The sequence below is a fragment of the Micromys minutus genome (genome assembly GCF_963924665.1).
Source record: "Micromys minutus genome assembly, chromosome: 7".
In the NCBI taxonomy this organism is placed as follows: Eukaryota; Metazoa; Chordata; class Mammalia; order Rodentia; family Muridae; genus Micromys; species Micromys minutus.
This window is the reverse complement of record NC_137976.1, coordinates 3034255-3059924: the sequence shown is the minus strand read 5'-3', so window position 1 is coordinate 3059924 and position 25670 is coordinate 3034255. Positions and strand designations below refer to the sequence as shown.

General features: G+C 46.6%; 1 protein-coding gene across 1 annotated transcript in view; it reads right to left on the bottom strand.

Moving 5' to 3' along the window:
- Nucleotides 1-954: 954 nt before the first annotated feature.
- KCNJ6 (potassium inwardly rectifying channel subfamily J member 6) overlaps nt 955-25670 on the bottom strand; it is a gene marked incomplete at both ends in the record, with an annotated part of 170167 nt that continues 145451 nt past the window's right edge. The window contains one exon of the mRNA XM_080919027.1: nt 955-1280. Within this exon, the coding sequence (XP_080775153.1) occupies nt 955-1280 (326 nt within the window). The remainder of the gene's footprint in view (nt 1281-25670) is intronic.

The following is a 25670-nucleotide window of genomic DNA, read 5'->3' as shown; positions in this document are numbered from 1 at the left end:
TCATGTGGGGCTGTGCAAGAGTCCTGTTCCTGGTAGAGCCTCCCAAGGGTGCTCAGAGAGACCCTTGTTATCGATAAACAATGACACCCGTTTTATAAATGTGTCATGGTATATCAGCATTTTGCCACCTATTAGACCTCCAGACTGTCCCCACACCTATGGCTTATTAGATTCAACATAAGGATGACAAGAGAATAGAGGGGTGCTCTAACAACTGTCAGTCTGGGACCTGGAACAAAGGCCATGCATCTAGAGGGCCAGCAGTCAAGGGGATCAAAATAATCAGGAGACTCAGATAGCAAAACAGAAATGCCTACTCTACATTGGGAATCTTTTTTCTCCTTATTTCTAAAGTTATGAATCTAAAGCTACATGAATGATATGTCTATGTACATTACCAGGATTTCTGACCCATGGTACTTTTGTGCATGCTGGGTTTGTTTCTACTCGCCAAAAGAAAATAATTCCACAGGGCAGATCTATGTACAGTGGTCTACCCTTAGCTCACCTGGGTCCCATACTGTGTTGTGTGGTCAAGCACCTGCCCTGTGCTAGGTGAGATGTACTGGGCTCTGTAAAACTGAGGGGCTACTCTGTATGACCTGTGGCCATGGTAAACAGGTCATGTTCTTTATGACACTGGGTAAAACTCTGACAGCTCTGCGGAGGGATTTGTATTGGACAACAACGTGGATTAAGTAGCTAAGTCTCTTCTGTGAGTGGGGACTAGGCTTGGGCACAATGAAGGTACCTTGTACCTTAACCAAATCTCTGTCTGCGTGTCCATCTGAACATCTGAGAGGGGCAGGTAGGTATTTTACACTTTGAAGATTTGTTTCTGGAAATGCCAAAATTAAATATAAACAAATCAAGATGAAAGTGAGAGAGACAGAAAAGAGGGAAATGGGAAACATGGAGGGCCATGTCTGAGTGGGGAGGCTGACCCAGCTGGGCCTACACTTTGGACTCATTCTCTAAGTTTGCCACATCACCGTTCCTCTCTGTCAGTTCTTCCGGAATCTTCTCTTCCTCTTCTGTCTCCAGTTCTGCATGTTGGTTCAGTTTGCTGGACACAGACCAACTCAGGGGCAGCTCTGCCCGGTTAGCCAGCTCTGCTAGCTCTTTGGCACTAAGGGACGGGGTGCTGGTCTCGTAGGTCTCATGGAAGCTGTTGTAGTCAACTTCATAGAACCCGTCTTCCAGCGTTAGAACTGGTGTGAACCGGTAACCCCACAGGATCTCACTGGTGATGTAGGAGCTTCGAGCTTGGCATGTCATTCCTGTGGAGAGGAGAAAACTGGCTTTAGGATGCATATTTGGGCCTCCCAAGGCTGAGGAGACTTAGGGAGCTGAGCAGAGGTTATGTCATAGGCAGATAGTCATGCTGTACTGTGACCGGCATCAGAGGGTGACAGCTAGGGAGCTGCCTTTCACATTATAGACACATGCCATGAAATTCTAGGAATTCCTGAAACTGGAAAACTGAGTTCAATCCCCAAATCTTATGTAAAGATAGGAGATCACTGATTCCATAAAGTTATCTTTTGACTGCCTCACACGAACGGTGGTAATGCATCTTCCCCACATATAATTCACCCCCACACACTCACTCAGACATTACTAAGTAAAACAAATTAAGAAATGTATAACTTCTTAAAGTGCAGACAAGTGGTTCAGCCACAAAAGGGAACATCTATATCACACCCTCTCCTCCCAAGGCTCAGAGACCATCACAGAAGATGGGGCAGAAAGATCGCAAGCACCAGAGGTTTAGGAAAGACTGGACATGCTCTCTTGGACATGACATAACTTGTTACATTCATGAGCTCACTGCAGCTGTGTCTGCCTACACATGGTCAAGCTATTTGATATTCTAGCATGGAGTGGGAGGGGCTCATGAGCTTCCACTCCTGATTGAGGGGCTATGGATAGTTGATAGCTTTGGGGTGAGAGAGAATTTGTTTTCTTCAAGGGGTAGTTCCTAGTGAGGTGATCATATTCTAGTGGATAGCCCCACAAGAAGTAATGGACAGCAAAAATTGAGCTAATGGATTATTAAGGAAAGAAGAAGAAGACATACGTTGTGTTGGTAAGTAGGGAGGATCTGGGAGGAGTTAAGGGAGGAGTTGGTGCTGAATATGCTCAAAATACATTGTATGGCATTCTCAAAGAATTAATAAAAATGTTTCCTGGCAAATTACAGACAAAACAATTATAAAAGATACAAACCATGTAACAGGCCCCCAAATACTTGGCACAACTGATTTTATTCACACTGTAAAACTCAGCACAGCACACAGACAGCACCACCAGTCAAAATACAAGCAAAGACCTAATCCATCAAAGTTCATAGTTTTGGGGGGGGGAAGTCTCTAGTGTAACTAACCTTGCTTTTTGGCTTTTGTAGTTCTGTTTCTGACTAAACTGGTGGACTATACAGATATTCCATAACAGACAGTGGGAAGAGAGTTTTCAAAATGTTGAAAGAAAAAAATTGTTAACCAAGAATTCTATACCCAGCAAAACTATCCTTACAAAAAAGAAGAGAAATGAAGACATTTACAGAATTGGAGCTGATTTGCTGTTATCCACTCTGGATTTTCTCTACTACTCTGAGTCATAAAGGGAGTCCTTCAGGGAAACAAAAGGACTCTGTGTGACAGCTTAAATCTACATAAAGAGATAGATGCTGGTGTAAAGAACTATAAGGGAAAATACATTTTTTCCCTAAAGTATAATTTTGTGTTGACTACATTCTATGGTAACAGTTCTATTTCATTATACAGTATATCATAATTTATTTATACAATAAGACAAAGTGTGTGGTCTATACCCTGTCATGGCCTGGGTTCTGCAGCTTTCACACAAGCATGGGCAGACCCAGTCATGCCTACAGGGGCTTTCTCACCCGTACAGGCAGACACATCCAGTCATGTCTGCAGGTGTTCTTGGTCATCATTGAATTTGGAACACCCCGGTCCCCATAATCAAAACCTGACAGAGGACGTGTGGCATTCTCTTACCAGATCTTTATACCTGATCTGAAATCACAGTGGTGGGAAAACCACAGAAACAGAACCAAACTTCTACTCAGCAGAGGCAGGCAAGTCGAATCAGACATACATCCAACAGAAGTTGTCCATGCATGTATGTATATATAAGTATGTGTGTATGCATATGTAAGCAATAATAATTAAGGAGGTAAGAGTTTGAGAGGGATGAGGGCATGGTAGGAGTTTGGCGGGGGGAGGGAAGGGTTAGAAATGATGTAAGCACAATATTTATTTTTCACCTTATTTTTTGAGCAGGATCTCTCACTGCACCTAGCTCACCAATTTGGCTAGGCTGTCTGGCCAGCAATCCTCAGGGATCTTCTTGTCTCTGGCTCCTTCAGCTGGGATTATTTTATTTTTTTTTAATGTGACTTCTGGGGACTGAATTTAGTCCTCAGCCTCATGCAGGAAGCAATTTAATGACGGCCCTCTTCCCAGTCACATTTTTGTAAAAATCAATTAATCTTACAATTCCTTTACTGAGAACTTCTCTGGGTCTCTCTACTGGGTTCCCGGGTATTTCAGAGAAGAACACGGAAACGGCCCATCTCTTGGTATCCGTGTTAGTTCTAGATAAAGCCACAAGGGGTGAGCCGCACAAGGCTTGCTCCATCTAGGACCCAGGAAGAAACACAGACATGTTGCTAAGGAACCTGAACAAAAACACCAGCCGACCCTGCATGGTTTAAATTTAGCAGCCAAAGTCCTATTTTTAGATTCAATGGCAAGTTACTTTGAGAGAGGCTCTGTGCAGAATAAAGAGTGATAAAAGGCATCCAGAGAAGCCCCTCGGGGCACAGCCAGAGGGCGAAGCAGCAGACAAATACTAGATCAGACCTGCCTAGAGAGTTCACAAATGCTTTGCCATTTCATGTCAAAGATCCGGCCACGTGACAGGTTGCTCGCCTGTCCCTCCGCGCCCCCTGCTGGCCCCAGGAAGAACTGCACTTAAACAGCATGGGTGACTGTCTCAGCACCCGGCTGCCAGCGGGGGCAGAATGGTATTGGTGACCAGCCCAGTCGGATGGGAGCAGGGCGGTGTGGTCTAATATAACACAGGGATGTGAACGTCGCTGGATCTGGTCATGAAAATACAACCGCCCCTGCTTACTGCTCAGGCTCACAGTCCCTTCGACGCACAACGTGCTTCCCCCAACACTACAGTGGGAGTGGCTGGCTTACAACTGTGTAGAAACAAATTGAAACGTATGCTTTAAGAATGACCCAAGGAGCGGCAGTGGTGACTTTAATACCAGCATTTGAGAGGCAGAGGCTGGCGGATCTCTATAAATTTGAGGCCGTCTTTGTTGTGTTTATAAAAAGATAAAGAGAGGAGAAATGTTTTGGTGGAGGTGTGGTGAGGTATGGGGGAAAGGGGACCAGCCACAGGACAGTGTAGTATAGAATAGAGGAGAGAGAGGGTAGAGAAGCAGAGGCCATGAGTGCGTGGAGGGGGGGAGGGGCGAGGGGGCAGAGTGGAAGCCAGAAGGCAAGAGCAAGGGAGGGGGCAAGCAGCCCCTTTTATAGTGAGTCAGGCATGCCTGGTTGTTACCAGGTAACTGTGGGCGGGGCTTAGACAACGTGCTAACAATCTTGATCTACGGAGTAAGTTTCAGGACAGCTGAGGCTATTCTGAGAAGCCCTCTCCTGAAAAACAAAAATATACAAACATATACCCCCCAAAACAAACAGACACAAAGGACCCCAAGAAAGGCATTTTACACCCTTACCGTTACTCTTGCCAAAGTACTTGGTGCATTCACAATTTAAATACTGAATCAAGTAATAAGTGTTATTTCTAAATGTTGCTGTAACCCAGGAACCTGATGCTATGAACTGGTTTTCCCGGACACCACACCTGGGTCGAAGATTCTAGAAGATGATTGACTGGCCATTGCAGAGAGTTGGAATGTTGCATATGAAAAGCCCAAATTATCTCTGGCTATCTCGGTCTCCATCGTAACCAATTATTTTCAGCCGCTATGGACCTTACAACTTTGTGGCTATTCAGTAAAACTTTTGGAATGTATTAATTTATCAGGACACTAGCTTCTACCAACTCGAAAGCTGAGAACATTTTCATCTGGCATCTGACAACCGTAGAAGAAGCTTCCCTGCTTTGCCGGAAGTCTCCCTTTGGAGATGTCATGTTTTGTGTGCATGCATGGGTCACCTCATCCTTGCAACAGCCTGCTGAGTAGATGCTGTGGCCATCTCTAGTCTACAGGTGAGCAGACTAAACAGAGAGAGGAGAAGCATAGCATAACGCTATAGGACCAATGGTGGGATTCTGTGGTGGTTTGTATATGCTCAGCTCAGGGAATGGCACTATTAGATGTGGCCCTGTTGGAGTGGGTGTGGCCCTGTTGGAGTGGGTGTGGCCCTGCTGGAGTGGGTGTGGCCCTGTTGGAGTGGGTGTGGCCCTGTGGGTGTGGCCCTGTGGGTGTGGGCTTTAAGACCCTCATCCTAACTGCCTGGAAGTCAGTCTTCAGATGAAGATGTAGAACTCTCAGCTCCTCCTGCACCATGCCTGCCTGGACACTGCCATGCTCCTGCCTTTATGATAATGGACTGAACCTCTGAACCTGTAAGCCATCCCAGTTAAATATTGTCCTTATAAGAGTTGTCTTGGTCATGGTGTCTTCACAGAAGTAAAACCCTAAGATTCTAAACTTCATGTCTTGAAACCCTGAGTGTATATGGAGTTTGGGTCTCCCGGAACTGGTCTCCTATCCTCGTCACCTCTTCAATAGAGAAAAAGACCAGCCATGGTGGCACATGTTTATGAAGTTAGCACTTTGGAGGTGGAGGTAGGAGGATCAGGAGTTCAAGGTCATTCATGACCACACAGTGAGTATCAGGCCAGTTGGGCTACATGAGATGAGACATGTTTGAAAAAGAAAGGACAAGACACCGGAACGTGGACATCCTCCACCTCTGATGATAGACACGGAGAAGAGACCATGGGAAGACACACCCAGAAGACCATTGTTCACAAGCCAGGGATAAAGTCTGCCCAGGGGCTGCTGCTTCTGGGCCCCAACTCTCTGACTCTTGCCTTCTAGAGCTGAGGAGAGACAAGCCCGCCATGGTCTCTCTGGCTGTACAGCTTTGCTCTGGTCACCTGCCCATCAGTGGGGAACCTGGGTTCTTATCTGGGAAGCTGGGCTCCAGAGCCTGTGGTATTTTCATAACATTCTTCTACTCTTGAAGACAGGGGCTGTGCGCTAATTTTGGTCTATGTAACTCTGACAGGATCCTACGCTTCAAGGTTTATAACGCAGCTGCCAAAATAATGTACATTATATGAAGGAAAGGAGGGTATACATGAATGGTGCAGAAACAGTCCTGGCAGTGACTGTGTAACACACCCACCCCTGCCCACTGTCTGCTCCGTGAGCTTCTTCCATCTGCATTTCCCCCGAGCCCTCTCCACGCTTCCATTGTCTTCCTCACAAGGTTTGTATCTTCTTCCAAGGTTGGGGGTTCTTACCATCATCCTCAGGAAACTGCTCGAAAACACCAAAGCGATATTTATTTATTATTATTTTACTGCTTGGGTGTGATGTGGTGTGTGTGTATATGGAGTGTATTTAAGTGTGGTGTGTAAGTATGTGGTGTGTGTTTGTGTATAGGGATAGAATATATGTATGTGTGCATGTATATGTGGTGTCTACATGTTTGTGTGTATGTGGAGTGTGTGTGGTGTGTACATAGTGTGTTTGTGTGTGCTGTGGAGTGTGTGTGGTGTGTGTATGCATATTTATTTGGTGTCTGTATGCTTGTGTGTATGGGAAATGTGTGTGGTGTGTATGTAGTGTGTGAGTAGTGTATATGTGTATGTAGTGTATATATGTGTGCATATGTGTGTGTATGTGTATATATGTGGAATGTGTGTGTATGTGTGTATGTGTGGAGTGTGTGTGGTATGTATGTGTGGTGTGTTTGTAATGTATGCAAATATATGTGGTATGTGTGTTTGTGTAGTGCATATGTAAAGTGTGTGTGTGGAGTGTATGTGTGAAGTATGTATGAGTATTGTGCATATGTGTGGAGTGCTTGTGTGGTGTGTATGTGTGGTATGTTTGTGGTGTATGTGCAAGTATATGTTTTGTGTGTGTTTGTGTAGTGTGTATGTAGAGTGTATGTAGAGTGTGTGTTGGATATGTGGTATGTGTGAGTGCATGTGTATGAGGTATGTGTCCAGAGAGCTATGTCAGGTGTCTTCTTTGATTGCCTTTACCTTAGTACTGAGGCAGGGTCTCTTACTTCATCCTAGAGCTGCTGGATTTGACTGGTCTATCTAGGCAGCCTATCCTAGAGACACCTTTTCACTGGTTTCTGGGTTATGAGGTTCTGGGATGGCTACTGTGTCCTCCTGGCTGGGTATGGCCCCTGGGGAGGAGAAACCCGGGGAGTGCTTGACTGCGGGTTCCCCAATGCCCATTGCTGCTGGGTGCTGGGCTTCAGGGAAGCTCCGAGACACCTCTGGAGGTGGGAAAACGCAGTCTGGGGTGTGGGAAGCCAAAGCTGGTATCCCCCGACTTCCAGGCCTCTAGTCACTGCTGGAGACCAGACAGAGAAGTTGAGAACGAAGTGTCGGGATGTCTCTGGGCCCCAGAACTGCGCAACTGGACCCCTGAGTGTCAGGCATCCCTGAGTAGGAGGAGTTGGGAATGGAGTCGGGGCCAGAGACTGAGGATGGTGTGAGGGCTGGGGCTCAGGGTGGGAACTGGCTTAGCTCATCAAACTCATCAGGTAGACTTAGGCAGCAGCTCTGTAGGCGAAGGCCTTCTCCATGTTCCCCATGGTGGTGGTAGATGAAAGGGACAGTCTTTGGTTCCAAACTGTTTGTTGGTTGTTCACTGTGGAAAATGGGTCCATAGCAAGTGGACCCAAGATTAAATACCTTTTGCAGGGAGGAATGGAATGTCTGGGAAGGGAATCTTATTGGCTAAACCTCAGGGCTAGGTACCTCATTAGCACTGAGAACTCTTCTGGGCCTACATGACCACAGGTCTTGTTTCCTTATGTGGGAAGTGTGACATGTTTTCCAGGCCAGGAATCTGGCAGGGAGCAGGGAGGCACCTACTGTCTCAGGTGCACCCACCGACCTGCTCTACCCACCAAGCTTCCTGGCATGGTTTACCATCCCATACTTCACACTGGCATGGTAAATGGATTGTATTGTTTCCAAACTTCTTTCTAGATGTGTTTTTTTCATTTTTATACAGGAAGGCTCCTGATTTTTGTGTCTTGATTTTATATTCTGCTACATTGATGAATGTGTATATCTGATGTAGGAGTGTTCTCATAGAGTTTTTAGGGTGTTATATATAAAAGAGTTAAAATAAAATTACCTTATAATGGGGTGACAACGCCCTTAACTGGACACCACAGGACAACAACAAAACAAGACAAACAAACAAAAACAAAAAGCCTAGAGCCAAGAATGGGTTTCTCTTTTAGAGTTATTGAAAGATCAGGATAAATCCTGACCCCCTAACAGGTAAAATAGAAGACCCATAGAAGGTAGAGCCAAAAATGTAGGATAGCTGGTTTAGTGACTCTGCTTCAGGAACTGACTGACCATAAAACCATAAAAGTTAAAATAACACCTTATAAACAATTTTGAAAAACTGGGTGTTTCCCTTGTGATTCTTCACTGGTATTTTTGGCATTTTCCAATGTCGTACTCCTAGTTCCAATGACAACTCCCCCTTGGGTTGTGATTTTTCCCTTTAAAAACCCTTTTTCCCAGCCACTCGGGGTCAGACTCCTCTACCTCTGTGTGAGATATGAGTCTCGACCCCAGTGCACTGGTTCATCATTAAACCTCGTGTAATTGCAGCAAGGACGGTCTCTCATGAGTTCTTGGGGGGTCGTGTTATCCAGAGACTTGAGTGAGGGTCTCCCATCTGTGGGGGTCTTTCATTATTAGTCAGTGAGGTCTCACAGACTTCCAAACTTACAGGCAACTCACAGTGTTTTTGATTACTCTCTAGAACCTGACAAGACCCTATTGGTGAAGACACCACAAAGCTGAGTCATGGAGCATGGAGACACCACAATGCTGTGTCATGGAGCATAGAGACACCACAATGCCGAGTCATGGAGCATGGAGACACCACAATGCTGAGTCATGGAACATGGAGACACCACAATGCTGAGTCATGGAGCATGGAGACACCACAATGCTGAGTCATGGAACATGGAGACACCACAATGCTGAGTCATGGAGCATGGAGACACCACAATGCTGAGTCATGGAACATGGAGACACCACAATGCTGAGTCATGGAACATGGAGAATTCAAGCTGGTGCTCACTGGAAGCATTTTCCTACTGGCTAGGTTTTACAGTGCTAGTAGGTCCTACACACATTCCTGGAGGAGAAAAGTGATCACAGATGTTACCCAGCTGTGAACCCTGTAGGATACAATAGTGACTGGCCCAGCAAGGCACACTCACTGGCATGAAACTGACACAAATGTGGGAGGAACCCATCACTTCCCAATTCAATTAAGGCTCATGCCACAAAACCAAACCCATACACAGCACCATTATCTGACCAAGAGCCTGTGACTAGACAGGCTATAGGCCTAGGGGAGACCTCCTTTTATTATTATGCTAAATGACATAATATTAAACCTGACTCCTAATGGCTCTTCATTATACTTATAGATTAAGCATCATCGAGATGTTTCTGTTTGCAGTAGATGGTTATTAACCCAGAGACCTACAACTAGCTGAGGTGCAGTAAACAGGAAGCTACAGAATGTTGAGCCCCTAATGGGACATGTACATCACACCCCCCTCCCAAGGCTCAGAGATCACTGTGTTAGTGGGTTAGCATTCCTTCCAGCCGCCACCCAACAGTTGCCTAGCAACAGCCAGGCAGGAGTCTGGCTTGCTAGAAAAAGCCTCGCCTCTTCCATACTTTCTCTGGCCTTTCTCTTTCTTCCTCCCCTCTCCTTTCTCCACATGTTCCCCACAGGCTGGCCTCTTCCCCCCCTCTGTCCCCTCTCTTTCTCTGTCTCTACTCCTTTCTCAACACCCCTTGCCATTTGGAAACCCAACTCAAACATCAAGTCACGATTTACCTGCAACTGGTCCCTTCTTCAACCGTGAGAACCTGCAGTCCTGTCTCTACATGCATGTCCAATGTCCCTATCCTACAAAACATGAGATGGTGAGGGAACCAGCATCCCAGTGACTTTGCCGAGTGACTTACATAATCAGATCCCAGACTCAAGGACCCAGTATTCTTCCAGTTGAAACAGGGAAACAAACTTGACCTTATTCAGACCAGAAAGACCCTGTTACACACCACATAGTGTGAACCAGAGACTACTATCCCATGCACCCTAAAGCTAATCAGAAATCTCCCCTACTTTCCAGAAGTCCTCCCCTACTAGAAGGTCTACCAATCAAAAGTGTCCCTGTGGTTCCTCCAGTCACCATCAAAGTCTTTTCTTTCTACAGAAGGAAACCTATGGTAGCGGGCTGCCCGTACACTCGGTCAACAGCCTTTCGTGAATTCTGTCCATGTGGCAGTGAAAGCGGATTTTCCCTAACCCGAAAATATCCCATCAGGCTTATATCTGGAAGCTGTTTCACTGCCCTCTTCTTTGTGTGGTCCTGTTGCTAGCTGGGCTCATTTGCTCCAATTCATATTTCCCTTTCCGAGATTATGAGATGAGTTTACCATTTGGTTTGTGGACCCTGGGACAAGGAACTGAGGCGAATATCTTACACACCAAAGCAGACCTGCCTCCAGGTTCTCCCGGCATCCCTCAGCCCCTACCTGGCATACCCTGCCCGCAATCCTGAACTTTCCAGCCCAGGGGCTGGGCTGCCCTTCCCCCAGAGGCTCCTCCCTATTTAATCCAGACATTTTGCATTTTGATCTTTCTCTCTCTGTCTCCCTCTCTTCTCCTCTTCCTTTTCTTTCTCTGTGTGCATGCCCTTTTCTGCCCCCCCCATTCTCTCTTCCCCATGGGACTTCCCTGGCCTTGGTCCTTGGGGCCTTGAACTCGCCCACTCGAGAGCAGCTTCCCAATAAGCCTGTCTTTCTTATAATCTAACCTGGCTTGAACTGGCTCACCTCCCTGGTGGTGGAGAAATGGCCTATCATTCACTTTAGTCATTTTTGTTTTTCTTTGCTTTGAAATTTGCAAATCACTTGAATGATTAAGAAACTTGGTTGACCCTAAATGATGTATCCAGCAAAGCCCCACCTCCGTCTCTCACTGCCATACCATCTGTACCCCTTTTCTCCCCAGCAGTATTCTTGGGCTGGGACAGGAGGATGGATGACAGGGCCTTCTGCTTCTCTCAACATGCTCAGCACCCTTCACAGAGAGTGGGCACCCTCTGCAGAGTGGCCATGTGACCTTGGCAGGTGACAAAGGATGCCCTTGCTCAATGGTCAATGGCTCATCCATAATTACTGAGAAAGGATGTCCAGGCTAGAGGTACCGGGTGGGATTCCACACCCGACGCTCTCAGTACAGGTGTGAACTGTTGAGTCTTTAAAGAGACAGATGTGTTTGAAAAGCCTTCAGATGGCCAGGTTCCGGTCTTACGCCTGCAATCGGTGCACTTGGAAAGTGGAGGCAGAAGCATGATTAAGAGTGTGGGATAAAAGTCCTCAGGGAGCCGTCTGATGTCACCCACAGGGTCTGCTTGCTGCTGGTGTCAGGTTTGCATCCTGCTCTCTGAACACACCGACCTCCTCTCTTCTTTGCACTGTCTCCTGGTATTTAGTTTCTTTCTGGTTGTGGCTCTAACCATTTTTCTGCAGGGGAATCTGCTGAGACTCACAGCTCTTGTGCAGGTGTCTCTTGTGCAGATGTGTCCTCTGACCCAAACCAAAGGCCACCACCTGTGTGAGTTCAACCACAGCTGTTTTTGTTGACAGTTGACATCCCAGCCCCTCCCCCTACTGTTCGTGTTTAACTCTACCCTAAGTGTACCTGGTCACCTGGTGAAGGGGCTTGACGTGTTTCAGCTGGAAAGGATTAGAAGTCTCCACTTCTGTGGCAACTGGGAAGACCCTCCCCATCATCCATGCTGAGTGCAGACCCTCCATTGTGGCTTCTTTAAGGCCATTCAAGCTTCTGGCCCTCAGCCCTCACCTACTGCAGTCTAAGCAAGCCTAGAAGCGCATTGGTTCCCTGGGAAACAAGATTTTATCTGTGCTGGTCTTTGGGACCTTAGAGGAGGAGGAGGAGGAGCTGTTTGCATGTCCCCCAGATAAGAACGTTTAGTGATATACCCAAGACAGACAGAGCTTGCTGGTAACCCTGTGCTCATTTCTTCCTAAAGCCAATGGGTTTGTGATCTGAACAAAACAAAAGGAAAAAAAAAAAACAAACAAATGGCGAAACCATTCTGCTCTGGGGTGTGTGTGCATGTGTGTAAACTACTCTGCTCTGGGGTGTATGTGTCTATGTGTGTAAACCACTCTGCTCTAGGGTGTGAGTGTGTGTGCAAACTACTCTGCTCTGGGGTATGTGTGCATGTATGTAAACCACTCTGCCATGGGGTGTGAGTGTGTGTGTGTGTGTGTGTGTGTGTAAACACTCTGCTCTGGGGTATGTGTGTGAATATGTGCATGTATGTAAACCACTTTGCTCAGGGGTGTGTGTGTATGTGTGCATGTGTGTAAACCACTCTGCTCTGGGGTGTGAGTGTGTGTGCAAACTACTCTGCTCTGGGGTATGTGTGCATGTGTGTAAACCACTCTGCCATGGGGTGTGAGTGTGCATGTGTGTAAATCACTCTGCTCTGAGGTGTGTGTGTGCCTCTGCATACCCCACACTAGCTGGTGCACATTCGTCACCACGCTGTGATAGTCACACTGGTCTTGGGCCCTGACAGGGCCTCAGAGGCGGGAACTCTGTCTCGGCCTCACTCACCCCGGTATCATGTTCAGTGATGCATCCAACTGATATTTGGAAATGTCTAAATGGGCTAAGGCGTGCCGGTGGCAGTTATCTTATTCGTTCATCTTAACCGAAGACCTGTGCTATATCAGGGGACTCTGGGTAGAAAGATCATGGTCCCAGGGTTATCAGACTCGCATTCTGCTGAGACTGAAGCACACATTCGAGTGAATATAAAGGTGCCACAGTGAGGGTAAGGAAGCAAAGGAGATTTTTTTTTCTCACATGGCCAACAAAAACAGCCACAGTGCTCAGATGTGAGAAGTAATAAAAATGCCCCAGAGGGCTTAATATTTGAGGCTGAAGATGAGGGTGTGGGGCAGGAGTAGGGACTCTGAGCAGAGTGGCCATCAGCAGACCAAGGACGTGCCGAAGGAGGTGGCTGGGGGCTTTCCAGAAACTAGTTTGTGTCCGTAGGATCTGGTGGAGGACACTCGGTTCTTAGGCTGTAGAAGGGTCGCAAGCGGGGGTGGGGGGAAGGGATGGTGGGGGAGGGATGGTGGGGGAAGGGATGGTGGGGGAAGGGATGGTGGGGGAGGGATGGTGGGGGAAGGGATGGTGGGGGAAGGGATGGTGGGGGAAGGGATGGTGGGGGAGGGATGGTGGGGGAAGGGATGGTGGGGGAGGGATGGTGGGGGAAGGGATGGTGGGCAGATGTGAAGGGAACAAATGGAAAGTTACAGCAGTAAAACAGAGATGACATCAGGAGACCCTATGGCTCAACCTGAAGACAAGGACCTCTGGGTGTTTGACTGTTGGCCAAGGAAACAGCACATTCTAGATTATTCCTGGAGTATAGATTTTCCTGGAGGAACAAATGTGGTAGAAAATTGTTTGGGGTTTGAATTTTGTCTGCATGCACTGCTATTCTTGCTGATGTGTCTGCCTGGTTGTCTTGAATCTATGCTTCATGGAATGGTGGAGAAAGGCTGGGACACAGGTTCACATATACCACACACACACACATACACATGTACACACACAGAGGAACATACCACATACATACCATTCACACATATACATACCACACATACACACACATATACACCACACAACACACATACCATGCTCACACTATACACACATCACATACACACATCACACACACACATCATATATGCACACCACATGCACACACTTATCACACTCACACATGCACACACACCACAGGCACACATACACCACACTCACACATACATACATACACCTAAACACACATTGACCACACACATACCAAACACACACACACACACCACACACCATACTCACACTATACACATACACCATACACACACCACATGCACACACACACACCACACTCACACTACACACATACACCACATACACACATTACACACACACTGTCTTAGTCAGGGTTCCATTCCTGTACAAACATCATGACCAAGAAGCGAGTTGGGGAGGAAAGGGTTTATTCAGCTTACACTTCCACACTGCTGTTTATCACCAAAGAAAGTCAGGACTGGAACTCAAGCAGGTCAGGAAGCAGGAGCTGATGCAGAGGCCATGGAGGGATGTTACTTACTGGCTTACTTCCCCTGGCTTGCTCAGCCTGCTTTCTCATAGAACCCAGGTCTACCAGCCCAGGGATGGCACCACCCACAATGGGCTGGGCCAGGAATGGCTCCACCCACAATGGGCTGGGCCAGGGATGGCTCCACCCACAATGGGCGGGGCCCTCCCCCCTTGATCACTAGTTGAGAAAATGCCTTACAGCTGAATCTTATGTATCCTCAATGGAGGCTTCTTTCTCTGTGCTAACTCCATTTGTATCAAGTTGACACAAAACCAGCCAGTACACACACCACATACACAACACAAGCACATACACCACATACACACCACATGCACACGCATCACACTCACACATATACACATAAACACATATACATACATGGACCACACATACACTCACACACACATCATACTTATACTATATACACTACACATACACACACACACACACCGCACACACACACACACCGCACACACATCACACTTTTTGAACTAAGGCAGTCTGAGAGCAGTTAAGTCACACTACAGAGAAATCAAGTCAGTTCCCTTCACTATCTCCAGTGTTGTATCTGGAGAGGACAAACTTTCTTGAAGAACGTTTTAAAAAATTGGCTTAGAATTCTTAAATCCTTCCCTTGCACATAGGTCTTCCTTTTTGTGGAAGGAGAGGAGCTGCGTCTCCAGGTGACAGCTTCAGCGTGAAGCTTAACTCCTCTGGCAATATATATGCACAACACATATGTATATATAATATGTAAAACCACAGAATTTATAGAATATGTATTATACAATAGAGCCCTAAATTTGAGTTTAATAGATTGATGAAGACTGATAATTAGATCAATATCTATCTATCTATATCTATCTATATATTTCTATATATTCAAAAGGAAGCTTGCTTTTTGCCTGTTTGTTCTCCCTTTCGATGTCAAGTTCATTCATTCCCTCACTGGCTTTAGCATCTGAATCTACTGAAGTATATATTATTTAAATATATATTCATATAATTCATATATTTTACTATCCAAATATATTCAGTATACTAATAGAAAATATAATATATTGAGTATAATATATTCAAACTTGAATCTATACATTTGAACACACACATGAATATATATATGTATATATATATAACTCAAACAGACCCGTAAGTTTGATAATTAGATCAGTGAAGAGATTTGGGTTGTTGGGGAAGGACATTCCCATGGCCCATTTTTGGATGAGCCTGTGGGTTGTCACCCAGCAATGGCTCTTCCTAGATAATGGTTCTACACAGACACTGAGCAGGTTGTGTCTCTAGCATCTGGGGCTGAAGACAGAAGAGGAGGCAAGGTCTCGGTGCTTCTCTGAACTGCTCATGAAACCAGCAGCTCAGCGGGAGTCACATGATGGGCAGGGGACAAACTCCCACAGCAGCAGAACATCCCAAGTGCTTAAAGTCAGTTTAAGACTCCTCCAGGTTACGTGGCCCTGCACATGCCCTGCCAGCCATTCTTCTCCAGGGCCCTCAGGATTCTCCCTCTGCAGGCCCCTGCCCGTTACAACACCCCTTCCATCTTGGGTGACATCACGTACTGATACTTTTATATATGACTGCTGACCTTTAAACCACATCTCCAGTTCCACCCTTCCCTGGTCAGTGGAATCCCCATCTGTTAGGTCTCCTCTGCTTGGTGACTTAGTACATACCCTTGAGCCAGTGCGATTAACGTTTCCCCTCCAGACCTGGTCCTCACCCCCAATCTGGAATCCAGCCAACTTACTATTTCTTGGTCCCACCCTTTCCTTGGTCTCAGCATTCCACCCCTTAATGCTCATGACTGAAGGGACATCTTCTTGGAGCCCTGACACTCTCCTTTCCTGCTGTCACCCTGCTCAGGCTGCCCCCATGTCCACTTCACCGAAGGAACGCCACCCAAGCCTTCTGACCATCCTTACCCACCACGCTCCTGCTGCTGAACGGAGTGAGCTTGGGGCTTTGTGCTACACAGCTGTTTGTCAGAGCAACTAAGACACCAGCAGCCCCAGGGGAGACCTGGTTGAGTGGCTCACGGTTTCAGACTTCATGGTTTTCTTTTTTTCTTTACCCTAAATCCATGGGTAGCTATCACGAGGGTAACACGTGGAAAAGGGGAGTTCCTTTAGGAAAGACAGGAAGTAGAGAGAGGAATACAGGAAAAGAGAGTCCTAAGTAGACAGCCCAGTGACTGACCCACCCCAATAATGCCACCCTATACATTACAGACCACAGGAGAGCAAACCAGTCATTGGGCCCAAATCCTGGAAATGCCATTACAGACCCTGTAGAGGTAAATTTTTAAATTCCATCGAATTGATACTCCGAATTAATCACCACATGCTCCTACAAGGAAACCCCAAATTCCTACAGCAGGGTTTTTGTTTGTTTGTTTGTTTTGTTTATTTTTTCAAATATCTATTCCTCCTAACTGGGATGGTCTCTGTCCCCTGCTCTTTCTCTTGGTGGATGTCTCTCTGTTGGAGGGTAGGGTCCTCCTCCGGTGGATCCTTGCTGGATCTGATCTCTACTGCATCCTTAACACTCAGCTTGTCCTTTTATTAACGGACTCTTCTCTGATCGAACAGTGCGTCTTATGGTAAGTGCTTAGTAAAGATTTCGGGCACTGAAGTCCTGTGTGTGAATCACGGTGTAGCCAGTGTTGTTTACGCTAAATAACCTTTCCCACGACACAAATCCCACTGGAAAGATGGTTTTCATGGTCTTTAACCGTGGGAAGTGTAATGGAGAGTGAGCTGCTAAGGCTGGCTAAGGGTACAACCTGCAGGTCAAGGGCCTCCTGGTTTGTGCTGGGGCAGAGTGAGGTGGGAACGCTCCCGGAAAGGAGAGCTGCCCACGCAGTGTAGACAGAATGGGAGAGCGGGCCGGCAGAGCACTCTGCAGCTCAGCAGAGCCAGCTCTTGTCTTGGAATCCCTACCAGCCACTTTAAGGCAAACTTTGGACTAAGGCACCATAATTTACAACACTTAAGATTCAGCCACATACGGAGATTTCTGGTACCCAGCCCTAACTCTGAGACCTTCTCCTTTAACCTATTTATTGCTAGACATTTGTGCCTGAGCTACTGTCTACAAAGGTTCACGTCACAAGGCAGCAAGTTACCAGAGAGTAAAAGTCTTAACTGAGCTACATTTAATTTGCCGACGAATATGAATCCGTGTTAGTGCCTGTTAAATCTGTAGCGCTCAGTTCCCTAGACCAAGATGCAATTCTGCGGTGTGAGATGCTTGCGTCCATCTCTGCCGTGTGGGGGTGCCTGCGTCCATCTCTGCAGTATGAGCCGCATCTGTCCTTTAATGAGATGTGAGATGCCTGTGTCCATCTCTTTGGGATGAGGTGCCTTTGTCCATGGATCAATTTTGTAACTGCTGGAAAAGAACACCATGCCAACCTCACCTTCAACTTCCTCTGAGCATTTGGGAATTGGGAGTTCTAGGAGGGAGATGCTGAGTATCCTCACTACTGGATGCACAGCCTCAGCCTGGCTCTGGGATCCTTCTCCCTCCTGTGCCTTGCCATGACTGTTGACTTCTAAAATTCATTCCATATCTTGGGATTGACTTTGGATGAATATGATGAACAACAAACTTTCCTTGTTCTCTAAGGACCTGTCTCTCCCCCCGCCCTGTTAACAGCCTGTTAAAGAAGTTACCTCAAGCCTGTTTTAGGGCACAGGGGTAAAGCCATGATTCAATTCCCAACCTCCCTTTCTACCACCCTTTCATTGTTAAGATGCACCTTCTCAGTGGGGAGTCGTGGGTATAAGCAGCAAGTGAGAGACCATTGACTAAAGAAAATACACAATTTTCTTCAGCAGAATAGACTTTAAAGGACTTAAACACCACCACCACCACAACAACTCCAATGGACTCTTTGAATGCATATGACATTTGCAGACAGAGTCTCAATTCTGGTTCCAGTGTCTTAACCCAGTTTCTGTTTTGTTGACATGTTGAGACAAACTGGTTTGTAATGAAGAAAGAGTGTCATAGCTTACGGTTCTGGAAGCCTGGTTGTCCAAAAGCAAGGAACACAAAATCAGCCGGTACACCTAGCTTGTCAGAACTTGGTTTTGCTTAAGAGTATGAGGCAAGATCTCTGAATCAGGACATCCTTGCAAATGTATGTGTAATGAAGTTAGAAACGAGCCTCCTAGACTAAATCTAGTTTTAAGAATTGGTCTAAAGTACACATATCAGCTAATCTCTGCATTCCTTATGCTGATCCATGCATGGGAGAGATGTAATCCCGGAGATTCTGACAGTATCAAGTACAGATTTTTGCTATTTAGTGATGTACTGGCTGGTTTTGTGTCAACTCGACACAAGCTGGAGTTATTTCGGAGAAAGCAGCCTCCTTTGAGGAAATGCCTCCATGAGATCCAGCTGTAAGGCATTTTCTCAATTAGTGATTAAGGGAAAAGGGTCCATTGTGGGTGGTGCCATTCCTTGGCTGGTAGTCCTGGGTTCTATAAGAAAGCAGGCTGAGTAAGCCAGGGGAAGCAAGCCAGTAAGCAACATGCCTTCATGGCCTCTGTATCAGCTCCTGCCTCCAAGTTCCTGACCTGAGTTCTTGTCCTAACTTTCTTTTGATGATGAACAGCAATGTGGAAGTGTAAGCTGAATAACTGCCCCCCCCACTTGCTTCTTGGTCATGATGTTTTGTGTAGAAATACAAACCCAAACCCTGACTAAGACAAGTAAGAACCAAATACTTCAGTTCACAAATGGAGACCTTGTATGACGGCACAAGCCCCTCCTACCCCTTATCTGTTGCTTAGAAAATCACCACAGGGGACCAAGTTCTTCCCTGTCCTAGTTGCAAACAGAAGTTGCCTAACAACTTATAATCAGATGCCAAATGTGTTATCATCCCTGGAGGATACAGTGTTTTATCAAGAGTCGGACCATTTATTTTTCTCTGGTTTTCAGACAAGGAAGACTCCTCTATGGACTACTCTCTGTCCTTTTGTCTCTCTGTTCTTTCTTGGAGGAAGATCTACCACATTGCAGCTGCTGAAGCCCGTATGGCGAGCAAGAAGAAACCGAGAGAGCTGGAACAAGCTTAATTTTAACAGCAGTAGCCCTTCTCCAGCAATAGGGCAGATTAAAGGGGAGGGTGGGACCATTCCATCTTTCCTCAGTGGTAAGTTGTAGAGCAGATGGTATAATATAGGAGTGTCTTGCACACTAAAGGCATTTAGCATCTTAAGGTCATTGTTTACAAAGCATGGGCTGTTAGCATTGTACTTATTATAGCTTGGAGGTGCTGATTTGAGCCTTAGTTCTTACCTTGGTTATTCTTAACCCCATTAAGACTCTTTTTGGTCTTTCTAAAGGGTTGAAAGACATGGATAAGGTGTGTGTGTGTGTGTGTGTGTGTGTGTGTGTGTGTGTATCTGGGTAATATGTTCATGTCTGTGGTGGGTATGTGCATGCCTGTGTGTGTGTGTGTGTGTGTGTGTGTGTGTGTGTGTGTATGCACCTGTGCCTCCATTTTGTGTTTGTAGGACAGGTGCAGTGTTTCATGCCAATTTTGGGATCGGCTTGTGTGTTAGTTACCTTTCTATCATTGTGTTAAACTGCCATGACCAAGGCAGCTCATATATAGAGGAAAGGTTTATGGTTCCAGAAGCGTAAGAGTCCATGATGATGGGGAAGCATGGCATGAGCAGTGGGCATGTCGGCCAGAGCAGAAATGTCATGAGTCTTTAACTCTCAGAGCCCACTTCCAGTGACACACTTCTGTGGTTCTGATGTTAAGATCCTGTTCCCCCATTGGTTCTTGATATGTCAATAAAGAAAGCCATGGGCCAATTGCTGGGCAGGCGGTAAAGGCGGGACTTCTGGGTCCCAGGAGGCAGGAAGAGGGAGATGCAAAGGAGGAGAAAGGAGTTTGTCATACTTTGGAGAGAGGCGAACAGGGCAACTATTGTTCCTACAGGTGGGTAGTCAGGGGAGTTTAGCATCTGAAGTTTAGGGCAGGTGAGAGAGACTGAGATAAAAAAACTGATAAGAACATGCCTTTTCAGGTGGGAGATAGTAGCACCCAGCAATTGCATCTTAAGGAAAGTTGAAAAGGAACAACTGTGTGTGTGTCTTTTATCCTCGGATGCAGGGGAAGCTGTGAGGGGGCTGGTAACACAGTCACTTCCTGGAGCAAAGGTGGGCAGAGCGCAAAAGTACACACAACACACTTCCTCCAATAAGATCACACCTCCCAAGCCTCCACACACAGCACCAGCAATGGCCACCAAGTACTCAAATGCCCAAGACCAGGGGGACAGCTCGTGCAAACCACCGGGGCTGCATGCTGGGTCTCTGGAGTAAGATGACACTTGTTTTCTGTGTTCTGGTCTCTCTCACATCTAGAGTTTTGGTGACACTATTGCTAGAGAAAGCATAGAACCTATTCAAGGGATTGTTTTCAAATTCGGACCAACAAGTCCAGAGCCCACATTTCTACAATCACCTCTGTTATGGATTCTCAAAGTCTGGGTCACCATATGCTTGCTCATATACCCAGGGACATATGTCACATAGCCAGGGGTAGCTGTGTTGTCCAGAGTCCACTGAGATGGCGCAGTAAAGCCTATGCATGCCTCCTCAAGGAACTGCCTGAAGGCACATGCTTTCAGATGCCACATCCTTTCTGCTCTCTACCCCCTGTGTGGAAAAACGCTCTTTAAGCAACCTGTTCTGATATAGTGATCGTCTCGCATACCTCAAGTTTACAAGGATGATTCCATCAGAGGGTGTGTCTGGGCATTCTGGCACCCTACAAGCTACATAAAGTTCTTAAATTGTTCATTCTTTTGTCCCCAAATTAACATAGCATCTGACTCATTTTCTCCTTGAAATAGCCTTTCTGTCCTTGACTGTGGTAATTCTAACTGGCATCTGAGCATCCTGGCCTCTTCACCCCTAACTCACTTATGGACTGTACAAACCATGTTTGTCATTACATAGCTGCCTGTACCTACAGACTGTGTAACCACTGTTGGTCATATCATAGTCACCTGTACCTACAGACGGTGTAAATCACTGTTGGTCATATCATAGTCACCTGTACCTACAGACTGTGTAAACCACTGTTGGTCATTACATAGTCACCTGTACCTACAGACTGTGTAAACCACTGTTGGTCTTATCATAGCTGCCTGTTGCTTTTCAGCTGACTATATCTTTCATTTGATTCATTATGTTATCAAACAATTTCTATGGAAGTTTTTATTTTCAACTAGGTTGTATGTCCCTGGAGTTTAGTAAATCTGTTGGCTTTGCACAGTTTTGTGCACCCACTTTCATTCCCTCACCAACAGTGTTTTATATCTTCTGCCTATAAAAACTCTATAAATATTTGATGGTAGCCACTAGATGATAATATTTGACAGCAACTTGAAAGCGGATAACATTATGAATTCTATGGTACTGTGAATCTTCTGTTATTTTGAAATGTCTCATAAATCAGGTGAGATATATATTTTCTAATATATACATGTACATGTATCAAAAGTCTATGATTTAGTAAGTATTCACACTTAGTATCTGATTCAGGTACTATGTTAATTCAGAGATAAAAGAATGAACAAATTAAGGAGCTAAAGAGATGGCTCAGTGGTTAAGAGCACTTGCTTATTTTGCAGAAGACTGGAGTTTGCGTTCCAGCATTCAGGGAGGGTGATTTACAAGCAGCTGTAACTCCAGTTCCAAGAGATCTTATGCTCTTTTCTTGCTTCCATAGGTACCTGTGTGTGTGTGTGTGTGTGTGTGTGTGTGTGTGTATGTATGTGTATGAGAGAGAGAGAGAGAGAGAGAGAGAGAGAGAGAGAGAGAGAAAGAGAGAGAGAGAGAGGACATACACATCATACATGTACGTCTCCAGTAATCATGTGGACCTTTGAGCCAACAAAGGTTCTCATAGTGGAAGCCAGATTACTTTCTGAAATAATATGAAAGACCAAAGATCATTTTTATACAGGAGCCAAGTGAACTCACTTGCTGTTATTTAAAGTTTTTGCTTGTTTTGTGTGTGTGTGTGTGTAGGATGTGTATGAGTGTGTTCTGAGTGTTGATGAGTGTGTGCACAGTGTAAGTGGAGTCACAGGGTTGGTTGTGCGGGAACTCCTGGGATAATGGGTATGTCCCGAAGTACAGAGGTTGTGCTAGGTTTGCTGGCCTCCCGACTAGAGATGGCTCAGCCCTTCCTTCTGAGGAGCCTTCATGGAGGAGCTGGTGAGTAAGGGTAGCAGAGAGGACATGTTTATGTTCTGGCTCTGACGTTACTACTGGAGCCTTAGGGGTGGCTTTTTCTGAGGCTCATGCAAGGGACTCTGGTTGAAATCTCTGGTGAACAATTCTGAGGTAGGTGGAATTCACCTTTCAGACACCAGGGGCAGCATGGCTAAGGCCAGGAGAGCTAGGCTTCCCTTCAAGCTGGGTATGAGCACACCTTTCTCCCTCTACTCCCTTCCCTCCTCCCCCTCCTTCTCTTCCTACTACCCTCCCTCCCCCTCCTTTTTCTCCTCCTCCCCTCTCCTTACTACCCCTCCCTCCCCCTTCCCTCGCTTTAGGCCAGGACTAAGTTGGGAATCTATCAGGCTGAATAGTGGACAAGGGGGTGACCCTAACTTTGGTGAAGAAATCTCACATGTCTAATTTGGCCGTCCTATCCCATATGGAATATTAGTTAACGTAAGTAGCAGCTAGAATGTAGTGAAGTCAGGCTGCAGTTTTTCTTGATTGACCCATGTGTAGTAAAACCTGGCTTGGAAGAGTCTGGGACACAAGTTCTGTGGAGAAACCAACACTGAGGCCTGTGTTTTACAATGCCGCAGTTTTACCTGTCCTGTGGTGATTAGCAAGCTGCTACGGGTGGTGAGCCAGGTTTGTGCTCAGACCCACAGGCCACCGAACATGCTAGGCTTAAGAGTGGAGACTCACTTTTGAAACATGGGTATTTTTCTCAGGACAAGGCTCTAGTTTCCATTTAGCGTGCATCTATGACTATTACCAATGGGACAGACAGACAGAGCTGCTCTGATATAGTCGCCAGGGCCGATGGCCGCCTGCAGTCAGGGCCCGATTAACTGATTTCATAGGGCCTCAGCATGACTGAAGCATTCATTCTGGAGATGAAGTGGAAAACAAAAGCAAGATTTCAGAGAGATGGAAGCGTCAGGTCCCCGAAGACAAGCATGACATTGCAATTTAGTAGTGACAAGAAAACTGACGTCCCTCGGAAAGGCCGACCCACGTTCACCGGTAAATCTGTTACTGCGCAGCCGCAGCCGTTTAAGACTGAAATATCTGCAGTGCAGAACATTCGGAGGGTTTCTCACTTGCGGCGACTTTGCGGCAGGCAGAGGGGCCGGCTGTGTACGACTTTCGATGGATTTGGAAAGCCCTGCACAAGTGGGCGGTGACAATGGAGAGGTTTATTTTTTCTTTTTCTTTGGCTTGTCTGTGGCATGGGTGAAACAGGGACACACGCTTGGGTAGTGTCCCTAGTCCACCTGAAGGTGAGCATCAGGGAGAAGAACCACAGGGTAGAAAAAGCATGGCCAGGCCAAAGGCAGCCAGCTACACATAGCTTACCTTCAGAGCCGTTCCTGGTACAGACGAGAAAGAGGCAGCCGCGTGTGCTCAGTCTCTCAGACGTTTAGGAGCAGAGCCCAGAACGTCCATTGCCCAGACCTCCCCCCCTTTCCCTTCTGTTCCCCAAACATGAAGTCTCTGCCTGGAAATGTTGGCGCCCACATTCAGAACATAAAACTCCTCCTCCTCTCATCTCCCCAAAGGATTAATTTGTTTTCAGTGTTTACATTAGCCAGAAACCAAGCAGGGAATACTCCTCACTCATTTTTCCAAATGAGATGTTCTTTAATAGTTTCCCAGAACGGGCTGCTCGGCTGCTCCGTGAGAGCCGAGGCTGCTCAGAAAACTCACTTCAGCTACATCAAAATGCTGCTCTCAGAGTTCTCGAGGGGCCCCTCACCGCTGTCAGTCATGTGCAGACCTCACTTTCCGTTTCTTTCCGAGCATCCTAGAAACAGCATCAAAGACTGGCTATATCATTCCAAAAAAAAAAAAAAAAAAAAAAAAAAGTGTGTAATGATAGATAGGTTTGTTCCCAACCGTAGCCGAGCGTACAATAGATCTCCGATGGGGATGAAGTAAAATCACCTTGTTAGACAAAGGGGTGGGTTGGGACCCAGACTTTCCTACCACATAGCATGTTGCTTTGACCCTCGTGTCTTGCATGAAGTATACAGGCAGGCCTGGGCTGTGACTTAAGGGGGTAGGGACAGAGTGTGGAGAAGGAAAAGCTGGAACAAGAGGAGGGGTAACAGGGCTGACCAGAGAAGAGACCGCAGCTGGCAGGCAGGGTCACATGTCCGAGTCACTGTCTCAGGGTGCAGCTGTGGAGTCTAGGGAGGCTGGGTAGGCACAAGCCTGCTGACTCAGTTTCCCCATGTGTCTGGACTCAGAGGAGATGCCATCTTATGGATTTGACTCGATGCCTGGGCTGAATAGTCCTATAGAAGACCTGGGGCAGCCACGGGGATGAGAACTCTCCCTATGGTTTGACTTTCAGGGCTGAGCTCAGCCTTGTCACTTTTGGATTCTTCCTGTTCTCTTTGATGGACAGAGGCTGGAAATGTTTTCTGAAGCAGCTGAGTCACTGTGCAGAGACGTAGCTGTCAGAGCATCGTGGTACCAGGGAGGGAGATTCCCTGAAGTCCAGAGAGGGGGGCAGGGTAGAGAGAGCTCCCTGGATGCTGGCAGCTAAGTCGTCTTATGATTCCTGCAGGTCACTGGAGGCCTGTTTCCAGGGGCTCAGCATGTTGACTCAGGGTGGAGTCATGTAGAAAGCTCACCCTCGATGTAGCCTTTCTCAGATGTGTCAGGCACTGCTCGCATGTGCCTCTCTTTTCTACCACGGTGGGTGGAGTCTTTCCTACTTCACTAAGGATGGTCACAAGCAAAGAATCAATGGTCCAGAGTGCAGGACCCTCCTGAATCCCAGGTGAAGGGGAAAATGTAAGAGTGATTTGGGACCCATGGATGCTCCCCTCTAAAGGAAACAATTCT